The sequence below is a fragment of the Lagopus muta genome, chromosome Z, assembly GCF_023343835.1.
Source record: "Lagopus muta isolate bLagMut1 chromosome Z, bLagMut1 primary, whole genome shotgun sequence".
Classification (NCBI taxonomy): Eukaryota; Metazoa; Chordata; class Aves; order Galliformes; family Phasianidae; genus Lagopus; species Lagopus muta.
Genome location: NC_064472.1, coordinates 27,985,465 through 28,005,364, shown reverse-complemented (window position 1 = coordinate 28,005,364; position 19,900 = coordinate 27,985,465). Strand labels below are relative to the sequence as shown.

At 43.0% G+C, this 19,900-nt stretch overlaps 1 protein-coding gene across 3 annotated transcripts in view; it reads right to left on the bottom strand.

Annotated features, from left to right (window-relative positions):
• RCL1 (RNA terminal phosphate cyclase like 1) overlaps window positions 1-12,009 on the bottom strand; it is a 34,973-nt gene extending 22,964 nt beyond the window's left edge. For all 3 annotated transcript variants that reach the window (XR_007373924.1, XR_007373925.1, XM_048931402.1), the window contains exons 1-4: window positions 11,803-12,009; window positions 9,836-9,907; window positions 8,913-9,088; window positions 2,873-2,947 (exon numbers count right to left, since the gene is read on the bottom strand). Coding sequence is in view for 1 of the 3 variants with exons in the window: in XM_048931402.1 (XP_048787359.1) it covers window positions 2,873-2,947; window positions 8,913-9,088; window positions 9,836-9,907; window positions 11,803-11,947 (468 nt within the window). In the remaining 2 variants the exon portion in view is untranslated. The remainder of the gene's footprint in view (window positions 1-2,872; window positions 2,948-8,912; window positions 9,089-9,835; window positions 9,908-11,802) is intronic.
• Window positions 12,010-19,900: the final 7,891 nt, after the last annotated feature.

The following is a 19,900-nucleotide window of genomic DNA, read 5'->3' as shown; positions in this document are numbered from 1 at the left end:
GAGGGGGAACAGTAAAACTGCTACCTTGGACTTCAGGAGGGCAGACTTTGAATTGTTCAAGAGACTAATAGGAGGAGTCCCCTGGCATTCAGTCTTAGCGATTAAAGGGGTCCAAGAGAGCTGGTTGCTCTTCAAGGAGGAAGTCTTAAGGGCACAGGAGCAGGCAGTCCCCCTGAGCTGCAAAATGAGCCGGCGGGCAAGAAGACCGGCGTGGATGAATAGGGAGCTATTCCTGAGGCTCCGGGAGAAAAAGAGAATCTACCGCCTGTGGAAAGAGGGACAGGCCACTCAAAATGAATACAGGGAAGTTGTTAGGATGTGTAGAGGTGAAATCAGAAAGGCAAAAGCCCAGCTTGAATTTAACCTGGCCGCTGGGGTGAAAAGGAATCAGGAACTCTTTTATAAATACATTAACAGTAAGAGGAGAACAAAGGAGAATATCCACTCTTTGCTGGATGAGGCTGGGAGTGTGACCACTGAGGATAAGGAAAAGGTGGAGGTTCTGAATGCCTTCTTTACGTCTGTCTTTGAAAGTCAGACCAGTTATCCTGAAGATACTCCTCTCTCTGACCTGGTAATCTCGGCTGGGGAGCACACTAACCCCCCTGTGATTCTGGAAGAAACAGTCAGAGACCTACTGCTCCAGCTGGACTGTCACAAGTCGATGGGGCCAGATGAGATCCACCGAGAGTGCTGAGGGAACTGGCGGAGGTGATAGCCGAGCCGCTTTCCATCATCTGTCAGCGCTCCTTGTTGACTGGTGAGGTCCCAGAAGACTGGAGGCTTGCCAATGTGACTCCCATTTACAAGAAAGGTCGTAAGGAGAATCTGGGGAACTACAGGCCTGTCAGCCTGACCTTGGTGCCAGGGAAGGTTATGGAGCAGATCGTCTTGAGGGAGATCATGAGGCACGTGCGGGATGAGCGGGGGATCAGGCCTAGCCAGCATAGGTTCATGAAGGGCATGGTCAACAACCTGATCTCCTTCTATGATCTAGTGACCCATCTGGTGGATGAGGGAAAGGCTGTTGATGTGGTCTACCTAGACTTCAGCAAAGCCTTTGACACTGTCTCCCACAGCATTCTCCTGCAGAAGCTGGCAGCCAGAGGCTTGGATGGGTACACTCTTGGCTGGGTGAGGAGCTGGCTGGAGGGCCGGGCACAGAGAGTGGTGGTGAATGGAGTCAAATCCAGCTGGCGACCGGTCGTGAGTGGTGTTCCCCAGGGGTCAGTGCTGGGGCCTGTCCTCTTCAATATCTTTATTGATAACCTGGATGAGGGCATCGAGTGCACCCTCAGTAAATTCGCAGATGACACCAAATTGGCTGGAAGTGTGGATCTGCCTGGGGGCAGCGAGGCCCTACAGAGGGATCTGGACAGGCTGGAGAGCTGGGCTGGAGCCAATGGGATGAGTTTCAACAAGGCCAAATGCCGGGTCCTGCACTTCGGCCACAACAACCCCAGGCAACACTACAGGCTTGGGGCGGTGTGGCTGGAGGACTGCGTAGAGGAAATGGACCTGAGGGTATTGATTGATGCTCGGCTGAACATGAGCTGACAGTGTGCCCAGGTGGCCAAGAAGGCCAATGGCATCCTGGCTTGCATCAGAAACAGTGTTGCCAGCAGGAGCAGAGAGGTGATTGTTCCCCTATATTCAGCACTCGTGAGGCCGCACCTCGAGTACTGTGTCCAGTTTTGGGCCCCTCACTGCAAGAAAGACATTGAGGCCCTGGAGTGTGTTCAAAGAAGGGCAACAAAGCTGGTGAGGGGTCTGGAACACAGGCCATATGAGGAGAGGCTGAAGGAGCTGGGATTGTTCAGCCTGGAGAAGAGGAGGCTCAGGGGAGACCTTATTGCTCTCTATAACTTCCTGAAGGGAGGTTGTAGTGAGCTGGGGGTCGGCCTCTTCTCTCATGTCATTAGTGATAGGACCAGGGGGAATGGTTTCAAGCTACGGCAGGGGAGATTCAGGCTGGACATGAGGAAGTATTACTTTCCAGAAAGGGTGGTCAGGCACTGGAATGGACTGCCCAGGGAGGTGGTGGAGTCACCGAGCCTGGGGATGTTCAAGGAAAGGCTGGATGTTGTGTTGAGGGACATGGTTTAGTGGGAGCTATTGGGAATAGGTGAGTGGTTGGACTGGATGATCTTTTAGGTCTTTTCCAACCTTGGTGATTCTATGATTCTGTGTCAGCAATGTTGCAACAGATCCTGGGCCACTGGTAGGATGAGGGGAGAAACTGTGAAGTCAAAGAGGAGCAAAGACTAAAAGTGGATTCTAGGCTTTCATACATTTTAAATAAGTCTTTTCTAGTTAGAAACATTATAGTTTCTACTCTTGAGCCTATTCTACACACAAATTTATTATGTCTGTAAAAAGTAGTCTTTACAGAAAAGTTTCTTTACTATATATTCCAAATGGGAAATAAACCTTAATCAAATACAGATCCAGTACCTTTGCTGGTAAAGGAGACAAAAGATTGAATTATTACCTCCTAGCCCTAAGCAGGGGGCAGGAAGAACAGGAGTAAAGAAGAAGAAATTACATTAAGTGAACAGGAACAAGAAAGCAGAAAGGTTTTTTAATTTGCAAAGATCCCCAAGACTCAGAAAGGTCACTTGCATTTGTCACCCTCTCTACATACAGCCTTTGCATCTCTATTCTACTACAGACCTTCAACCACTATATGTGTACTATGCTATTTGAGACATACCATGAACAAGACAAATACTATTATATAATAATATATATTATTTAGATAGGAACAGATACCTGCTAGAGACAGAAGAGGGAAGCAAGCACATAGTCCCATGAAGCAGCTGAAAGCATTGTTCCCATGTACGTTTAGAAAGAAAGAAACATACTCTCATACCTTGATTTCCAGACTTTCACCATCAATTCCAAATTTTTTCAGTAGTGGTAGAGCCGTTGCCTTAAGGACATCAACCTACAGAACACATAGTTTTAAAAGCAGACCCTTTATTGAAATTACATAAGTCAGTAACTTAAAAGTCATATGAGATGTCTAACAAGGATGAAGCTTCCCTGTGGTAGGCACTCTGTGGGCAGGCATAGGAAGACAGAGGGCTTCATTTACTCTTAAATTATCACAAGATTTCACTACTTACAAAATTTACAACAGCAAACTATGGAGATGGAATTTCTTATTCAGGATTTCTTCCTTAGTCTGACTTCTGTTATGGTTCAGCTAGAACTGCTCACTTGTTTCTCTGAATGTGGTTACAAAAAAAAAAAAAATCTTATGCTGTTATGAAAAAATTCTGACAACTGAAATATATGATGATTCCAAGAGCATATTTTAGAGCAGCCCCTTGAACTGGCAAGGAGCAACCATACTCTTTTGTCAAGAACTTCTCATCTGTTTCTGGAAACAGAAGCTTCTAGGTAACTAGAAGAGTCTAAAGCGAATGAAAAATCATTCACTTCCCTTGGAGCCACCTACTCACTAGAACTAGGTCTCAGCTAGATTTTCCATGCCACTGCTCCTTCTGTTTCACTAAACTAAGACCACAATGACTGTCTGATGTCTTTCTTCCACTGAAACTTTAGCACTAAATGTGACAAAACTGATTTAAGCAGAGCAATAGCAAATCATGCAAGACAAACTTGGGAAAGATAGGACCAGGACAGCATGACCAAAGAGGAACTAAAATTCAGGTGGAGAAAGAAACAGGTTCACTGTACACAGCACTGTGAAGATGCAGAAATAAAGCATCCTTCTTTCCATGGTTTCAGCAAGAATTGTTGACCCCTGAGTTTCATGGCTCTGCTTTGCAGACAGTGCAAGCCCTGTGAAAGTACTGAAAACAACCTGCTAGAGCCACCCGAGTTGCTACAGTTCTCATTTTCCAAACTTTGCTGGTCACCATACTTGAGAGAGATTCTGAGTTGCTTTCAATGATATCAAGTATGTATCAGTATTTTAATGTCTTCATAAAAGATCTGTAAAACAGAGATTTATGTATTTAAGAAGCACATGGTACAGCCCCTTACTACCTTAATTCTGCCCCTCAGCAGTATTCACTAATTTCACTGATTTGACTTTTGAAAGAAAATCCTCTAATAACATGCATATGGACACCCATCAACACATGTGAATACTGCTGGCACAGGTGATTAAATTTCAACATACCAGTCTGGTTTGAGTAAGGTTAAAAATATTTCTCCCTTTCTCTTCTAAAAATGCACATACCATTGAAAAAAGAAAAGCTTTACTGCATAGGTGGAAACTCCCTTCTTCTCCTCCATATCCACTTTTGCAATTCTTTGGATTAAAACTTGCCTGGAAGAAGACTGTTAAGGAAACTCTGAAAGCTGGTTCAATCTTAAGTCTGGTTTGGTTGTTCCCAAAAGTTTCAAGACTTGTTGCAGTGTTTTGTCCCCAGAGAAGTCCAGACATGATACCTATCAGGTACAAATGCACAGTAACAGACTGTCTCTGTTCCAGATTTACAGCCTGAGCAGAGACGATAACTGGCAGTATGTGAATAGTGGAAAAGACTATTCTGATTAAGAGAAGGATGAGATCATGCAGAAGTGGTGATTACTTAACTGAAAGTGAAGACAACAGCAGAACTGAGATTCAAAACCCTATTTTCCAGGATCTTACCTATCACTCAATCATAAAACTACCTTTCAGTTCCCCTTGGAAGGATGTTATTCCATCTCTGCAGCAAACAACACAATACCAAGGTGTACCACAACAAAAGCATCATACAACTGAGGGCATACCACACCACAAATGCCAACAAGTTGCTACATCCAAATTGCTTGTTCATTAATTGACGAACCTTTTCCTTTAAAGAAGTTGACAGTAACTAAAAGAAAAAATCTTTAAAAACCTTCTAGTGACATGCAGAATCCCTTAGCTAGCAAAAGGTGCAAAAAACAAAGACATATTGGTATGTGCTTGTTCCCTTCCTATATAGTTATTAGCTCTGCACAGAACAGCAGAGCTGTTTACCCCTGCCATACACACATTACATTTGGTGACTGGACCTATATTGTGTGCAATGCACCAGAGTTCAGCAAATTAAAAAAAAAAAAGGTGAGAGGAGTTAGTAGGAAAAACTTTTGCTTTCCTGGAATTACAACTGCTTAATTCTGATTAACACTGAAGTTCATCATTCCCAAGCCCAAACTTTACATACCAGTCTCAAGCCATCAGAAAAGTCATTTCTGTGGAAAGTCCCATGACCTAATGTTTGTAAACTCAACCATTAAGAACAGTTACAGACAAACCAACTGTAGCACTCTGAATCTGTCACAGTAACAGCACTGGAGAGAAGGAAATGGAAATACAGGAGTGAGGAACTGCATGCTGCTACCACTCCTGTCAAAAAGGAGCCTTAGAAAGATATCCCTCCCATCCTCCCTATACTGTCTATACAGAGAAACTCAAAACTACATCAGCTATGCATGTCAGTCCCATACAAATGGTCCCACAAACTGTTCAGGGTCAAGTCTCACCTGTGGTCACAGAAAAAAAACGTAATTTAAACACAAGTTGCCAGTGAATGGTTCAGGCTGGTATTCTGAAGCCATGTGGAGATGTCTTCCTAACAGAGCATTATCCCTCTCACTCATTTTGGACGTATCACACTAATGTTGCCACTCCCAACCTGCACAAGTGCACATTATCCTGTATTCCAGAAGCCACAGTATCCTCCTCATCACTGTTTGCACAATTATCACTACAGACACCAGTTGCCAAAATGCTCTTCATTGCATGTCATGGGTGGAATATCAGTGTATGTAAACAAACAAATCTATACTTCTACCCCACCAACCAGCCTGATCTATGACTCAATGAACTCAGTTGAAAGTTTTCCTTCCACAAGCCATTCTTCAGCAATACCTTTCCTCTTCCCTCAACCACTTCCACTCCCCGCTGCAGGAGATTACCATGTTACCTATGTCCTTCTGACCAAAGGAAGTCCTGCAAAGAGTGACTTCAAACCCACAGCACAGCTATTGCATCCAACAAATATTTTTGGAAGTAACTTCACAGCTGTAAAAGTAGTGAGCTCAGGGATGACAGTAGATTTCAGAATGCCCCTGGGTCAGCCTAACTGCCCACTGTTACCATAAGGCAGAGACTCCACTTCTCTCACTGCCCACTTCACTTCTGGATTCCTCCTTGAGAAAATGCAGGGAATGTCAGCTATTTTGCCAGTTAGTTAGGGAACTGGCTTAGTGAAGGCTCTGAAAAGTGTCTGCAGCACTGGAATCAACAACAGTGCATGGCTGAAAGCAGGAGATAGGGATGAGAGGCTGGCAGAACCACCTTATTTTTTTGAGCTCAAAATGGATAGTACATGAGCAATCATGTTTAAATCTGTAAGTTGTCATATGTGTAGATCTGAATTTGCCCATTTACCCACAGATGACAGATGTAGACAAGGATGCCTCTTACAGAGTTAACATAACTTCAAAATATAGACATGTGTTAACAAAATACAATATCCTTCTTACAAACTAAGCTAAACTTCAAAATCCAACCGAACAGACAACATAACCTCCAACACAGGTGAGCAGGTGCCTTGCCTTTCATATCTATGAATGTGAACTAGAGAGGCACATACATGAAGAACGAGAGGAAAAATGCCTTGTTCATCTTAAACTAGTCACGAAGTATTAACACTGGTTTTCCCTCCATTCTTCCCCTTGGACAAGCGGAAAAAGTGCAGAAGGATGCACTAGGGATGGAGGCAGGAAAGCCAAGGTGTAGATGGACTTGAACTTGGCAAGGAATGTGTTAACAAGAAAGGATTCACTAGATATGTTAGGCAGAAGAAACAGGCAAAGGCGAGTATACTCCCTCTGATAAAAGAAACAGGACTGCTAGCCTTCTCAGATACAGAGAATGCTGAAATACTTAATGAGTTCTCTGCTTCAGTTTTCATGGAAAGTCAAGGTTCTCATGCTTCTCATGTCCCTGAGCTTCTAAAGCAGAGGAGCAAAATCCCTCCCAGTGTAAGAGCAGAGCAAGTCTGAGATCACCTGAAGAGACTGGATGAGTACAAATGTACTGGGCCAGATGACATGCATCCTAGGGTTCTGAAGGAACTGGCTTATGTGGTTGCCAATCCTCTCCCCAACATATCTGACAAATCATGGCTGTTAAGCGAAGTCCCTGGTGACTGGAAAAAGGGAAACACCACTCTCATGTTTAAGAAAGGGAAAAAGCAGGATGCAGAGAACTAGACCTGTGAGCTTTCTGTCTGGGAAGATAACGCTGCAGATCCTCATGGACACATATAAGATGAAGACGACATCTGAGACAGCCAGTGTGGCTTCACCAACGGCAGATCATGCTTGACCAGTCCAGTGGTCTTCTAAGTGGAGTGATGGCATTGGTGGACCAAGGAAGGGCAACTGATGCCATCTATCTGGACTTGTGCAAAGCCTTTGACATGGACCCACACCAGATCCTTGTCTCTAAATTGGAGAGAGAGGTGGATTTGAAGGCTGGACTACTAGTGGATAAAGAGTTGGTTGGATGCTCATAGCCAGAGGGTTGTTATCAGTGGCTCTATGTCCAGGTGGAATGGGATCAGAAATGACGTCCTCCAAGGGTCCATCTTGGGACCAGCACTCTACATCTTTATCATCAATGACGCAGACAGTGGGATTGAGTGCATCCTTAAAAAGTCTGCACACAACATAAAGCTGAGTGGTGCAGCTGACACAATAGAAGGGAGGGATACCATCCAGACGGGCCTGCACATGCTTGAGAAGTGGGCACGTGAGAATCTACTGAGGTTAACAAGGCCAGGTGCAAAATGTTGTACTTGGGTCAAGGCAATCTCAGATACAAGTACAGACTGGGAGAAGAACTCATTGAGAGCAGCCCTGCAGAGGACTTGCAGGTCTTCTGGACAAAAAACTGGACATGCACCAACTGCATGCTCTTGTAGCCCAGAAGGCCCATAATACCCTGGGCTTCATCAAGACAGGGGGACCACAGGGGGAGAGAGGTGATCCTGCTCCTATGTGCTGCACTGGTAAGGCCCCACCTGGAAATCTGGGACCGCCAGTACAGAAGGGATGTGAAGAGGGTCCAGAGGAATTCCATGATGATGATCAAAGGGCTGGAGCACCTCTCCTATGAAGACAAGTTGAGGAAATTGGGCTTGTCCAGCCTGGAGTAGAGAAGGCTGCAGAAAGACCTCGCTGCAGCCTCCAAATGCTTAATGGGAGCTTATAAGAAAGAGGTAGACCAACATTTTACACAATCTGATAGTGACAGGACAAGGTAGAACGGCTTTAACTGTAAGAGGCTAGATTTAGATTAGATATTAGGAAGAAATGTTTTACTTAAGAAGATGTCAAGGCACTGGAAGATGCTGTCCAGAGAGGCTGTGGATGCTTCGTTTCTGGTGTTCAAAACCAGGCTGGATGGGGCTGTGGTTGGCAACCCTGCCCATGGCAGGGCAATTAGAATCAGATGACCTTTAATATCCCTTCCAATATAAGCCATTCTATGATTCTAAAAGGATCGAAGATTCCTTCTTTGTCACAGCCAACTTTTATAGACAATTTCTTCTTTTTATAGCAAATCAGTATGTAATGGGATGTAAACTTTTCCCTAACTGTGGGAGAAGTGAATTAGTGGAAGGGCTTCACATGACATTTAGAGTTTCCAAATGAGAAAACAGAAGCAGTATAGAACAGAAGTCAAAGAGTGGAATATCGAATGTAATGTGGAGAGCAAAAATGGAACAGTTCAGTACAGTTCAGTAGTTTTATCTAGACAGCTTGTTGGCAGATGCAGTAATACTGCATGCTGTAAAAGATCACAAAAAAACACAATATACTTTATAGACTTCTTCCTAATCTTTATTTAGAAAGAAAGAATCCTCCTCCAGTACTTACATTTTATTACTTACCGAAGGATCTACTCGATCATTTGTTACTCCCCTCAGGACAATCTTCAGTGGATGTTTCATGAAGGGTGCCAAACAGAGAAGACTTTCTAAGTAGTAGCCAATACTGCGGCTAGGGCTGCAGTCATGTTCCAGTGAGCCCCCATATAGAAGACCAGGCTGATAATACAAAGTAGTACCTGGGAAAGAAGCCAGTGAGGAAAAAAAGAAAATTAAAGCAATGTCAGCATGATAGCCATTACTGCAGTATAAAGACACTTTACAACCAGGGAAAGCAGATTTTATAGAAAACTGGCAGCACTACCACCACACTACTTCAAAGACCATAGTAAATAAATGGGTCAAGGCAGATGACTGTTTGTCTTGTACATCATTTCTCCTCCTTCCTGCCCTCCTCCATAATTAAGAAACTCTAACTATCCCCAAAATGCTGAAACAAGCAACTATCTTTTAAACAACAATCTTTAAAAGCAACAATCTTTTAAAGAAGATAGAATGAAATTATGCTCTGTTGAAAACCTGTCTCAGTATATCCAGTGACATATTATCCACTTCACTGACAAACCAGTCCTGAAAATCTACACATAATCTACACAACTGAGATTCCTACATGGGATGCTTCTTGATCAAAGTAACTGTAACTCCTCTTAGGAACATGACTTGGCAAGTACTGGCTTGGTTCAGTTACTTTCCTCTGCTAGGAGATCCTACATATTAAACAAAATATTACCCTCAGCTTCAGTGCACTGCACTCTGAAGATGCATGATCTTATATGTATTTCTTTACTAAAAAGCTTCTGTGCTTAGTAACATCTAATTCATGGAGTCAATGCTATCTAAACACCTACCTGTCAAGCTGCAATTTTTACTTCAAGTAATAGAGCCTGGAAGACTGCAACAGAGGAAGAAGAGAAAACAGACCTCACCTGTTTGGTTTATCTCAATCCTAGAGCCATTTGTCACTTTGTCAATAAGGCGAATAAAACATGCTTCAAAGTCTGAGGAATAGAACAAAGAAATAATCTTATAGTTACTTAAATTTACTCCTGAAAACAGCAAGAAACTTCAGCATACCAGACTTAAACATTTTCCTTTGCATTAAGCAAATGGAGAGCAAATGATAGAAGCTGGTGCATCTGATCACCCAAGCCCAGGATAAAGCTGTTGACAAGTTACATTTTGCTTACAATAAAGGTAATGTTTGCATGTACGTACAAATCCTAGCCAACAGAACTCCACGTAAAACCCCAAGTACAACAAGCTAATGACAGCTTCCCACTATCCTCTGTAACACAGTTTAGAACTGCTATTCAGATGTGAAGCACTACTGAAGCATGGGAACCACAAGCTACCTGGAGATATTCCAGTTTTCCATTTTCAAAACTATCAATGGCAGTGCTAAGACTACAAAAACTTAATTCTTCCCATCACGTCTCTGGAGTTGATGTCCCCCAGTACAAGAAAGACAGGGAGCTGTTGGAGAGGGTCCAGAGGAGAGCCACAAAGATGATCAGGGGGCTGGAGCACCTCCCCTTCAAAGACAGGCTGAGGGAGCTGGGCTTGTTCAGCCTGGAGAAAAGAAGGCTGCGGGGTGACCTCATTGCAGCTTTTCAACACCTAAAGGGAGAACACGGAGGAGAATCAACTCTTTGAAAGGGTTGATAACAGCAGGACAGGGGAAAATAGTTTTAAGTTGAGGGAGGGAAGATTTAGGTTCTCTGTCAGAGTGAAATTCTTTACAGAGAGAGTGGTGAGGTGCTGGAACAGGCTGCCCAGAGAGGTTGTGGATGCCCCATCCCTGGAGATGTTCAAGGCCAGACCGAATGGGGCCCTGGGCAGCCTGGTCTAGTATTAAATGGGGAGGTTGGTGGCCCTGCATGTAGCAGGGGGGTTGGAGATTCATGATCCTTGAGGACCCTTCAAACCTGAGCCATTCTGTGATTCTCTCTTTTTGCTTACAGTCTATATTACAGAAGTTTGTGTGGTGCTAATTGGTTTCTCCTGTGTGTATGGGTTCCTGCCGAAAGACATGGGAAAGCACAAGCATATCTTGAGTGCTTGTACTGAAGTATTCCAAGATCCTGGGCTGGCATAGGCTTAACACAAAGGAGAGCTTGAATTTATGCAGAGTTCAGAACCCAGCCAGTTTCAAGGACCAAGTGCACATGCCCATGTCAGTGACTGGCAGGACTTCCTGATCCTGATCTCTGTTGCTTCCCAACCAGTGATCCGTCTTCCTTCTGTTCAAGCTGTCTGGATACAGTAAAGAAAGGAAAGACCTATTTGCAGAAATTGCAGTGTGTCAATATATCACACAGTGCTGGTCCTGCTCTCCGTTATCATGGAGGGAAAGTTCACACAGCAGTGATAGGACTTTTTCCGGAGTGCATCCTCGTGAGCACATTAGGCCCTCAGAGTTCAGAAGGCTTTCACTGCAAACGCTCCGGTCACAACAAGCTGAGTGAACTGCACGTTGGATTACCAACGCCCAAACGCTGACACACCTACCAAAGAGGAACGCCCACAACTGAACACAACCCCAAATGCAATTCAGAACACAGCCGTTCCGCGCCCCATCGTGCCGCCGTGCACCGCAAGTATCCACGAGGAACGAGGGCTCCGCATGGGAGCAAAGGGCTGCCTGCCGCGAGGCTCCCCAAACGGCTGCAGGCTCCCAGGACAGGGATCCTCACCCGGGCCCTCAAGTGATCCCGTTCGGGCACGCAGCGGGCACGTCCCGCGGCCGACACCCGGCCCTTGCCGTCCGGATCCCTCCTTAGCGGCGGGCCGAGCAGCGGGTGGGTTCGCCCTCCGTGGCAGCGCCCGGTTAGACGCTCGGCTCCGCCACTCTCTCCACCCGCACCCTTAGGGACTCTGCCGGCGCCTCGCTCACCGCGGAGACCGGGGTCCTCCTCTTTGGCGCGGATCTTGCGGATTTTCAGCGGCCGACCGCTGAGCGTGGACAGCACCAGCCGCTGCCGTAGGAAGTTGCACCCCGCGAAGCTGAGACACTGCGCGCTACCACCGCCGCCCGCCATGCCACCGCACTGCCCCGCGGCGCCCAGCGCGCCCACGTGGTTGTGAACAGGAAGCGCTGGGACAGCAGGGGGCAAAGGGCAGGGGGCGGGGCGGGGCGCCGGGACGGTGGCGGACGGGCCGGTGGGAGGGAGGAAGGGGTGGTGCCCGGGGAACCGCGCGGCCGCCCCGCCCCGCCCCGCGCCGCCGCTGGGACCAATGTGTGCGCGGCGCTGCCGTGCGGGATGAGACGTGGTCCCGCTTGCGGGGCCGTGCCTCGAGAGTCGGTAATTAAATATTGCTCCTTTCTGCTCGTCGTGCGTGTGTTTTTTTTTTATTGCAGGCTGGTGTTTGTCTGCCTCTGGTTTGGTGTGGTCTTTCACCCGCGCTGTTACGTGGTGCTTTGTTTCTGCAGGCTCAGCTTCTGTGGGATGCCTGAATCCCCGTTATCTGACAGATGAAGAATTAAATCGTGGGGTGGAGCACGGCTTGGGGACCAGGATACACTTCTCAGATAAGAACGAATGAGCTTCTGGCAATGCGTTCGGTCAAACTTTTTTTTAAAGTAATTTATTGCTGACCGACATAAGGGTAATTAATGAAAGAACCACTTGAGATTCCTGCTTTAGGGCTGTCCTTGAGGGGAGTGTGGATTACAGCATGGGTAACAGTTAATTGCTGGGATACATTTATGCCCATGTAGGAAGAAGTTCCTTGTGTTACGCAAAAAACTGAGAACACAGAAAAGTGATCTCATATCCTGTGCTGGAGGGAGCCCACAATACTGCGGTGTTTTCCACAAATATATTCTGCTTTGTGTTTCCTCATGTGCAGAAACTCATGTTAGCTCTTATCCCTGGTTAATACAGTTTGTGCTTTGCTATGGACAAAGTCAGACTGTTAGCAGGGAGCAGCTGACAGCTTCCAGGAGCAGTGGGTGAGTGCTGCACAGTCAGGCAGTGCCTTCACTGACCAAAGCACAGAACAGGTGCTGGGTCCATTGACAGCAGTTTGTCAGACCCGGGATCCAACTAGCAGATCCAGTTATGAAGAGTAGTGGATGGGGATAAAGATAAACCTGTATCCTAGGTCTGAGGGGCCCATCCAGGAGGTGGGACAGGCCTGGTATCCCGTCAGGAAGTGCATCTGGAGGTATCTAAACCTACAGTGTAGCTGAGGCAAGGAACAAAAGCCCTCAGGACCTGTGCTTAACAGGAGCTGAGTGAGTGGGAGGCTGCTGGTGGAGATGCTGAGGACAATTAGTGACTGTTGATGTATGTATGATCCCAGCAGTGATCTCTCTATCTTCAGTGAGAAACGTTGGCTGTAGGAAGCAATGCTGTTTCTGATTTTCTTGTGTGTTCTCAATGTAGACCTTCCCCTAGAGCAAAATATTGACATATCTGTGTACTCAATAGATGTGTTCCAGTTTTGTCTGTGCCTTAAGCACCTTCTGGGAGTACACAGCAGCTCAAAAAATATACTTAGAAAGATAGCAAAAGTGGAGTTTAAACTTAGTATTACTACCTGGATATTCGGATGAATTAAAGATGAAATAGCCCCTGATCTAAACTGAAGCAGCATTGTGGGTGCAGAATCCCTGTTATCTAGAGAAAAATGAAATCTTGTTTTTTTCTGGATGTCCTTTCAATGATGGACCACATGCCATGAATACATATGGCTACAAACAGAAAAGATCTGAATGTTTTTCATGCAAACCAATAACACTTCAATTTCTTTTGAATAAGTTGCTTTCCAGAGACAGAGCATTTATTTAGATATATTTTTTGCCATGATAGGAACGCTTTGCAAGAACTACGATGTCCTCTTATTATCTGCTTGGTAGCTCAGCTTTTTTTATCGGTGCAACTAAGGTTCATTTGTTATTTAGATAAACTGATCTACAAGCTACTTGTAATGATCTATCACAATTTGACTACTTACAGTCCTCAGAAAAAGAAATTTGGTTTTACTGGTAGCTATTCTGTTTTTGGCTGGGATAGAATAGCTCATGTGTTGCTGTATTTTGGATTTGTGACCAAAACACTGTTGATGATGCAGCGATGTTCTGGATATTACTGAGCAGCACTTGTACAAAGAGTATTTTCTGTTATTTACACTCCCTCAAACACTGTCGAGGCTGGGGGTACATGACAGGTTGGGAGGCGACACAGCCAGGGCAGCTGATCACAGTTGACTGAAGGAGTGTTTCATCCTGTGTAACATCATACTCAGCAATAAAAACTGTGAAGGAGAATGGAGGGACTTTCAGAGTTGTGGCTTTTGTCTTTCCGAATAACTGTTAGTTGTGATGAAGTCCTGCATTTCAGGAATGTGTCTGAACATCTACCTGCCAGTGGGAATTGGTGAATTAATTCCTTGTTTTGCTTTGCTTAATGTGTGGCTTTAACTTTATCAATTTGTCTTTATCTCAAGCCACAAATTTTCTCACTTTTGCCTTTCTGATTCTCTTTTTCATCTCACCAAGCAGAGGGAGTAAGCAAGTGAATTGTGTCGTGTTTAGCTGCCTACCTGGATTAACATGGAACAAAATGGAAATTGCATTGCAGTTATCGACCTGCAGTTTCATGTTGTGAAATGGACAATTTTATATGGCTAGACTTGGATTACTACTGAATCATAGCTCCCAAATCATAGACTTGTTCCTGAATGAACACACTGTGATAATTTTAAAGGGAAGGCTTCTATATTTTAACATTCAGCTCTGTGTCGTATTCTACTTTTAAGCCTACAAATTTTTATTTATTTATTTATTTATTGTTTGTTTAATACATTTGCATTTATTTTTCATATTTTCATATTTATGGATGAAGTTGGAAAGGTCCTCTGGGTCTATCTGGTCCAATCCCTGCTAAAGCAGGGACTCTAGAGAGGGATGCCCAGGTCCATGCCCAGGTGGCTTCTGAAGATCTTCTGGAGGAGAACTCAGTCACCTGCACAGTAACAAAGTGCTTCTTGATGTTCCAATGGAGCCTCCTGTGTTTCAGTTTTTGCCCATTGGCTCTTGTACTGAGGCTGAGCACACTGAAAAGAGCCTGGCTACATACTTTTTGCAGGTATTCATGTACATTAATGAGATCCCCACTGAGCCTTCTCGAAGCTGAACAGTCAAGACTCACTCAACCTCTCCTTGGCGGACGGATGTGTCAGTCCTCCTGTGGTGAAAATGCAGTCATTCTGACAGCTTTAAAGTCTCTAGTTAAAGCAAATTGTTCAAAGCTGGAGTGCTAGTTAAAAACAATAAACAGAAGCCTGAGATGCATTTGTCATTTTGAAGAGGCTCATGGAAACAGTCAATTGCTTGTAGTGATAAAACTTCTCAGCTTTCTGAAGGTTCAAAAGTGAACCATTCTGATATCATTAGGAAACTGCAATACTTGAGCATCATTTTGAAATTCTTTCTTTTTTCTTTTTAGTTCTCTTCAAATATTGCTGTCAAGAGATTTTAGAATCAACTTTCAGTTATTTATGAAGATTAAATCTGTTTCAAATAAATCTGTACTATCTGAACGATAGCCTATTTTTTAATAATTATGTTTCTCAGATATTTTTTTCCTTAATGTGCCTTGAGGTGCTGGTGGTTTTACTATCTGGAGTGTATTTTCCCATACCTCATTCATCTGTATAAGCAGTGAAGAACCATCAATTCTGTACAGAAACTGTTTGTTTTTTGTGGTAGTTATCACTTTGCATAAATAAGTCATAGCTTCTTTGAAAGGAAAAGGCTATCTCATACAAACCCTGCTGAAGGATTAACCTGCTGAAGGAGGTTAATAGTGATGAGGTTGATGGTTTGGAAAAAAAAAAAGCTTCTAACACTACTTCAATCTTGAATAGATTTGAAAGACAAGAAAATAAGATAGTATATTTTATATACAGGTTTGTTGCAGGTACTCTCCTTTAAGTTCAGTCCTTTACAGTTTGATTGGTGTGACATTTAAAGTTTAAATCAGCTGTTCAACTGACTGGATAGTTGACTTTTGAAATTACTAGTAAATTGTGCTAGTTTTAAAGCATATTAAATGAACTTTTGAAAATTTTGAGAAATTTATGTAGGAATTTTTGTCAAATGTTTAAAATTACTATAATTTAAGGGAGGAATCCTGTAACTAACAGTTTTAGAGAGTTTTACAAAAAGGAAAAAAAAAAGTGTCTTAGTCCAAATTGCCTAAAGTAGTGTCATGTGTAGTGACCATTGCTGTGTCATCTGTGGAGGAATGCCTTAGTAATATAAACTCATGTACTAACAGAATGAACTCTTGGGAAGGAAAGAAATCCTGGTCAGTGGGAAATTCAGTATGATTTGTGAGAAACTTGTTTGTGCAAAGGAGGATGTACCACAGTTTGTTTTCAGCTAGGATACGCTCAAGGTAAGTTATTTACCCAAAATTTGATTTTAAAGTATAAGTCAAATTCACCAAAATGTAAGTTGATGATCTCAGAGAATCTGTGTAATTCCCGTTCTGAAGTACTAAATTGTCTTGGTTTTCCTCAAGTCTATAATAAGCTCATGAAACATTCCTTCTAAAAACTACTTAACTGTAGTTTTTAAAGAAATGGGAAAAACGCCATTCTTAGTAAATTCCCAATATCAAAAAGGTAGGCTTTGGCAGTGTCTGATGCACGGACTCAGATGTGAATGATCCAAATCGTTTATTACAAGTTCTCACATCACTTACAAGTTTTCTTTTCCTAGCTTTCCCATTCACCCCTACAACTTTCCCATCCACCTTTACATGTCAACAGAGCATTCTACAAAACACTCTTCAGCCGTTCACACAGGCACTTATCCAATCAGAGCCGTGAGATGTTCTTTCTTCTAGAGGTGTCCTTGGTTCTATGCTGTTTATCTTGCTCCACAGCTTCTGCTGTGAACAGTTTTTCTTGTATTCCCACAGGCTTTCATGAAGTTGGCAGTCATTAATTATTCATTATATTCTGTATTGTTACAAGTTGAAAACTTCCTCTGCCAAATAAGTTTTTACTGTGGTCTGAATTAGGGAGCCAGTTCCAATAGTGGAGGTTGAGCCAGCTAGGGAAACAGTTCTATCTAGAAAAGAAACAGCTTCAGTTGTTCAGACTGCAGAGCAGGATTGCTAAATGAAAAGGAACACAGGCCTCCCAGTGCTATTGACTTAATCTATTGTAATTTTGATTCCCTGCCTTCCAGTTGAAAAAGTAGGGTACCAAATAGAATTTTACCATGTGAATTCCTACATTGGAAGATGAATTTGGGTCCAATTCTAAAACTGATTGGGCAAACAAGTGAACATGAAGTCTTATAGAGAATGCCTTATCTGAAAAATTTCAATTTAAGCTAAATGGAGATACTTCATAGCTTCTGGGCAGGTTGAATAAACTGTTTCTGGTATAGCCTGGGGAACAGCTGTAGAAGGTATGCTTCTTATATTCCCATTGGCAATCTTCAGAAGAGAGCCACTGGTACATAGATAATTGGAATGTGTATTTCCTTGATTTGGATTATAATAAAGATCTAGAAATAATTTCAAGATCTGAATCCCCCTCCCTCCTCCTCCCAAAACTAAACCAAATCAGCAATCAATGTGTGGAGGTGCTTGTTACAGAGTATCTTCATCACTTGGAAGAAAAGAAAAAGGTGTAGAAAATATATGAAAATACTGTAAAATCTGCAAGGTATGTCATTGTGGAGTTGAATTTTTCCACACTTTATCAAATAGTATACAATGTTAACTGTTTTAAATAGACTGGAGAGCATATAGTGCACATGCAGCTCAGATATAACCACATAGACTGGGGAACAAGGTGCTATAACATGGGTGCTTGCACTGCCAGAGTGAAAGAACTGTGCATCCAAATGCAGCAGCAGTATCTTTAAACGTGGTTTCATTGACATCTAGTGACAGAAAGTGTTTCTGCATGTCATGTTCAAGCCTGTATTCAGACTGCAAGAAGGGTGGCCATTTTTCACACAAGTAGGCATTAAGTGAGAAATTAAGTTTGGTGGTGTTTTGTCTGGATCCGCTAAAGATTCATATACAGAAAGAAGGTGATTAAGAGTCACCTGTGATAGTTCTGGTGAATGCAGTGTATGTTCAAGTGTTGGAAGATCCATTATTTGCTTACCCCTGATTGTTCTTGCTTATTCAGACTAATATGGCATACAACAATCACATAATTTCATTCCTTTTCCATTTCTATATCCTTCATATTAAGTGAAATGTTAAAGGGATTGTATTTTACGTAGGTCATTCCAAAAGTAATGTTTCTATATGCCACTGTACATTGGGTGTGGTATGACTAATTCTGGAAATGTACTTCATGGTCATTGAACTGGTACGAGGTCTGGCATTATCATACCTACAAAAGAAAGGTGTCTTTTTCCCTGGCCTGACAATGGAAGTTTGAATTTTCAACTTATTCAGTGCTGCAGTGTAGCAGTCTTGAGTTGATAGTTTTTCTGTGTACTACGAAAAGCAGATGGATTACACCTCTTGTATTGCAAAAGACAGTGCACATCATACTCGCTAAGAGCTGTGTCTTAAACTTTTTCTTCACTGAGGAATTCACATGTCACTACTCTGTGAACTGCTTTTTTAACTCTGGCTTGTAGTGATGACTCCACATCTGGTCACCAGTAATTATGTGATCCAGGGATCTGTCACCTTCAGCCTCTTATTGTTTCAATACTTCCAGGAAAACTCGCAGGTAGTGTTCTTTTTTTCCCGTGTGAGCATTCATGGGACCCACTCAGCACAGACTTTCTGATATTCCAACGTTGTTGCCATCATTTCCAGTGCATTGAAGCCAATATTCAGCCCCATTTCCCTGGTTTTAATCTGCTGATTCACGTGGGTGAGCTGATCAAGATACTGTTCCTTTAATGATGTAACAGCTGTGCATGGCTTCTCTTTAATGTTGCTGTTGCCTCTGCTGAAAGGCACCACCCACCGCCTCACTGATCAGATCCAGTGTTCGATCTCCAGAAATATTCAGCAAGTGTTGATGAATATCAGTGGTGCATTTTTTTTTTGGCACAGAAGAATTCAGTAACACACTTTTGCTTCATACGCATTTCCGTGTCAGACGTCATTCTGTAGGACTGCCCCACTGCTGCCATTTGTTATTCAGCAACAAAATCTAACAGTATTGGTGGGAATGTTCAACCTTTGTTACCATTTCACCAACGTGTGCATGTGACATTGTGGGCCAACAAACTAAAATAGGATTCATTACTTTTGTTACAGCCCTTGTGTAACTTCTTCCTCACATAAGAAACCATTCTGATGTAAAATAGAAAGGTTAGGAAATGAGTTTTGTTACAGTACTAATGGAATTCTTTACCAAACTCAAAAGGACATGGATCTCCAAGGAGAAGATAAGACTAAAGTTCTTTTTACAGTATAAGTCTTAATAAGTCTCTTTAAAGAATTACTTATGTTTGAAAAGCCACTGAAAAGTCTGAAAGGCTCCTTTTTGGAAAGAACATGAGGACTTGTTTAAAGCAAGATTCTGGTGCCCTTGTGATAGCTAACTGGTAAATTTCCTTAATCAGGACTTAAGGGCACAAGGGCATATAGTCTGGACATAAGTGTGTAAACTACGTGTGTGAATAAAGCATCTGATCTGTAAGCAGGAAAAAGGTTAATTGAGAATACAATGTAGGCTGTATTAATTAAGCTTGGTTACTGTGTTAAGGTATGAGTAGTTTAGTCTGGATTAATATAAACAATTGCCATGTTTGAAATGTTAAAATTATGCAGAAAAAAATAACGTGCAGGTTTTTTAACTGAAGGACTGTACCGAATTACCCATTATCTATAATTATCTATACGCTGCTACAGATCCTCCCTATATTTATTCACTTTTGCATTTCTCAATATGCCACAAGTGTTGCATAAAACCATTAGGATGAGGGATGTACTCTGGCAAAGATAGCTGAGGAGAAGGGAACAAGAATTCATTTTACTATGAAC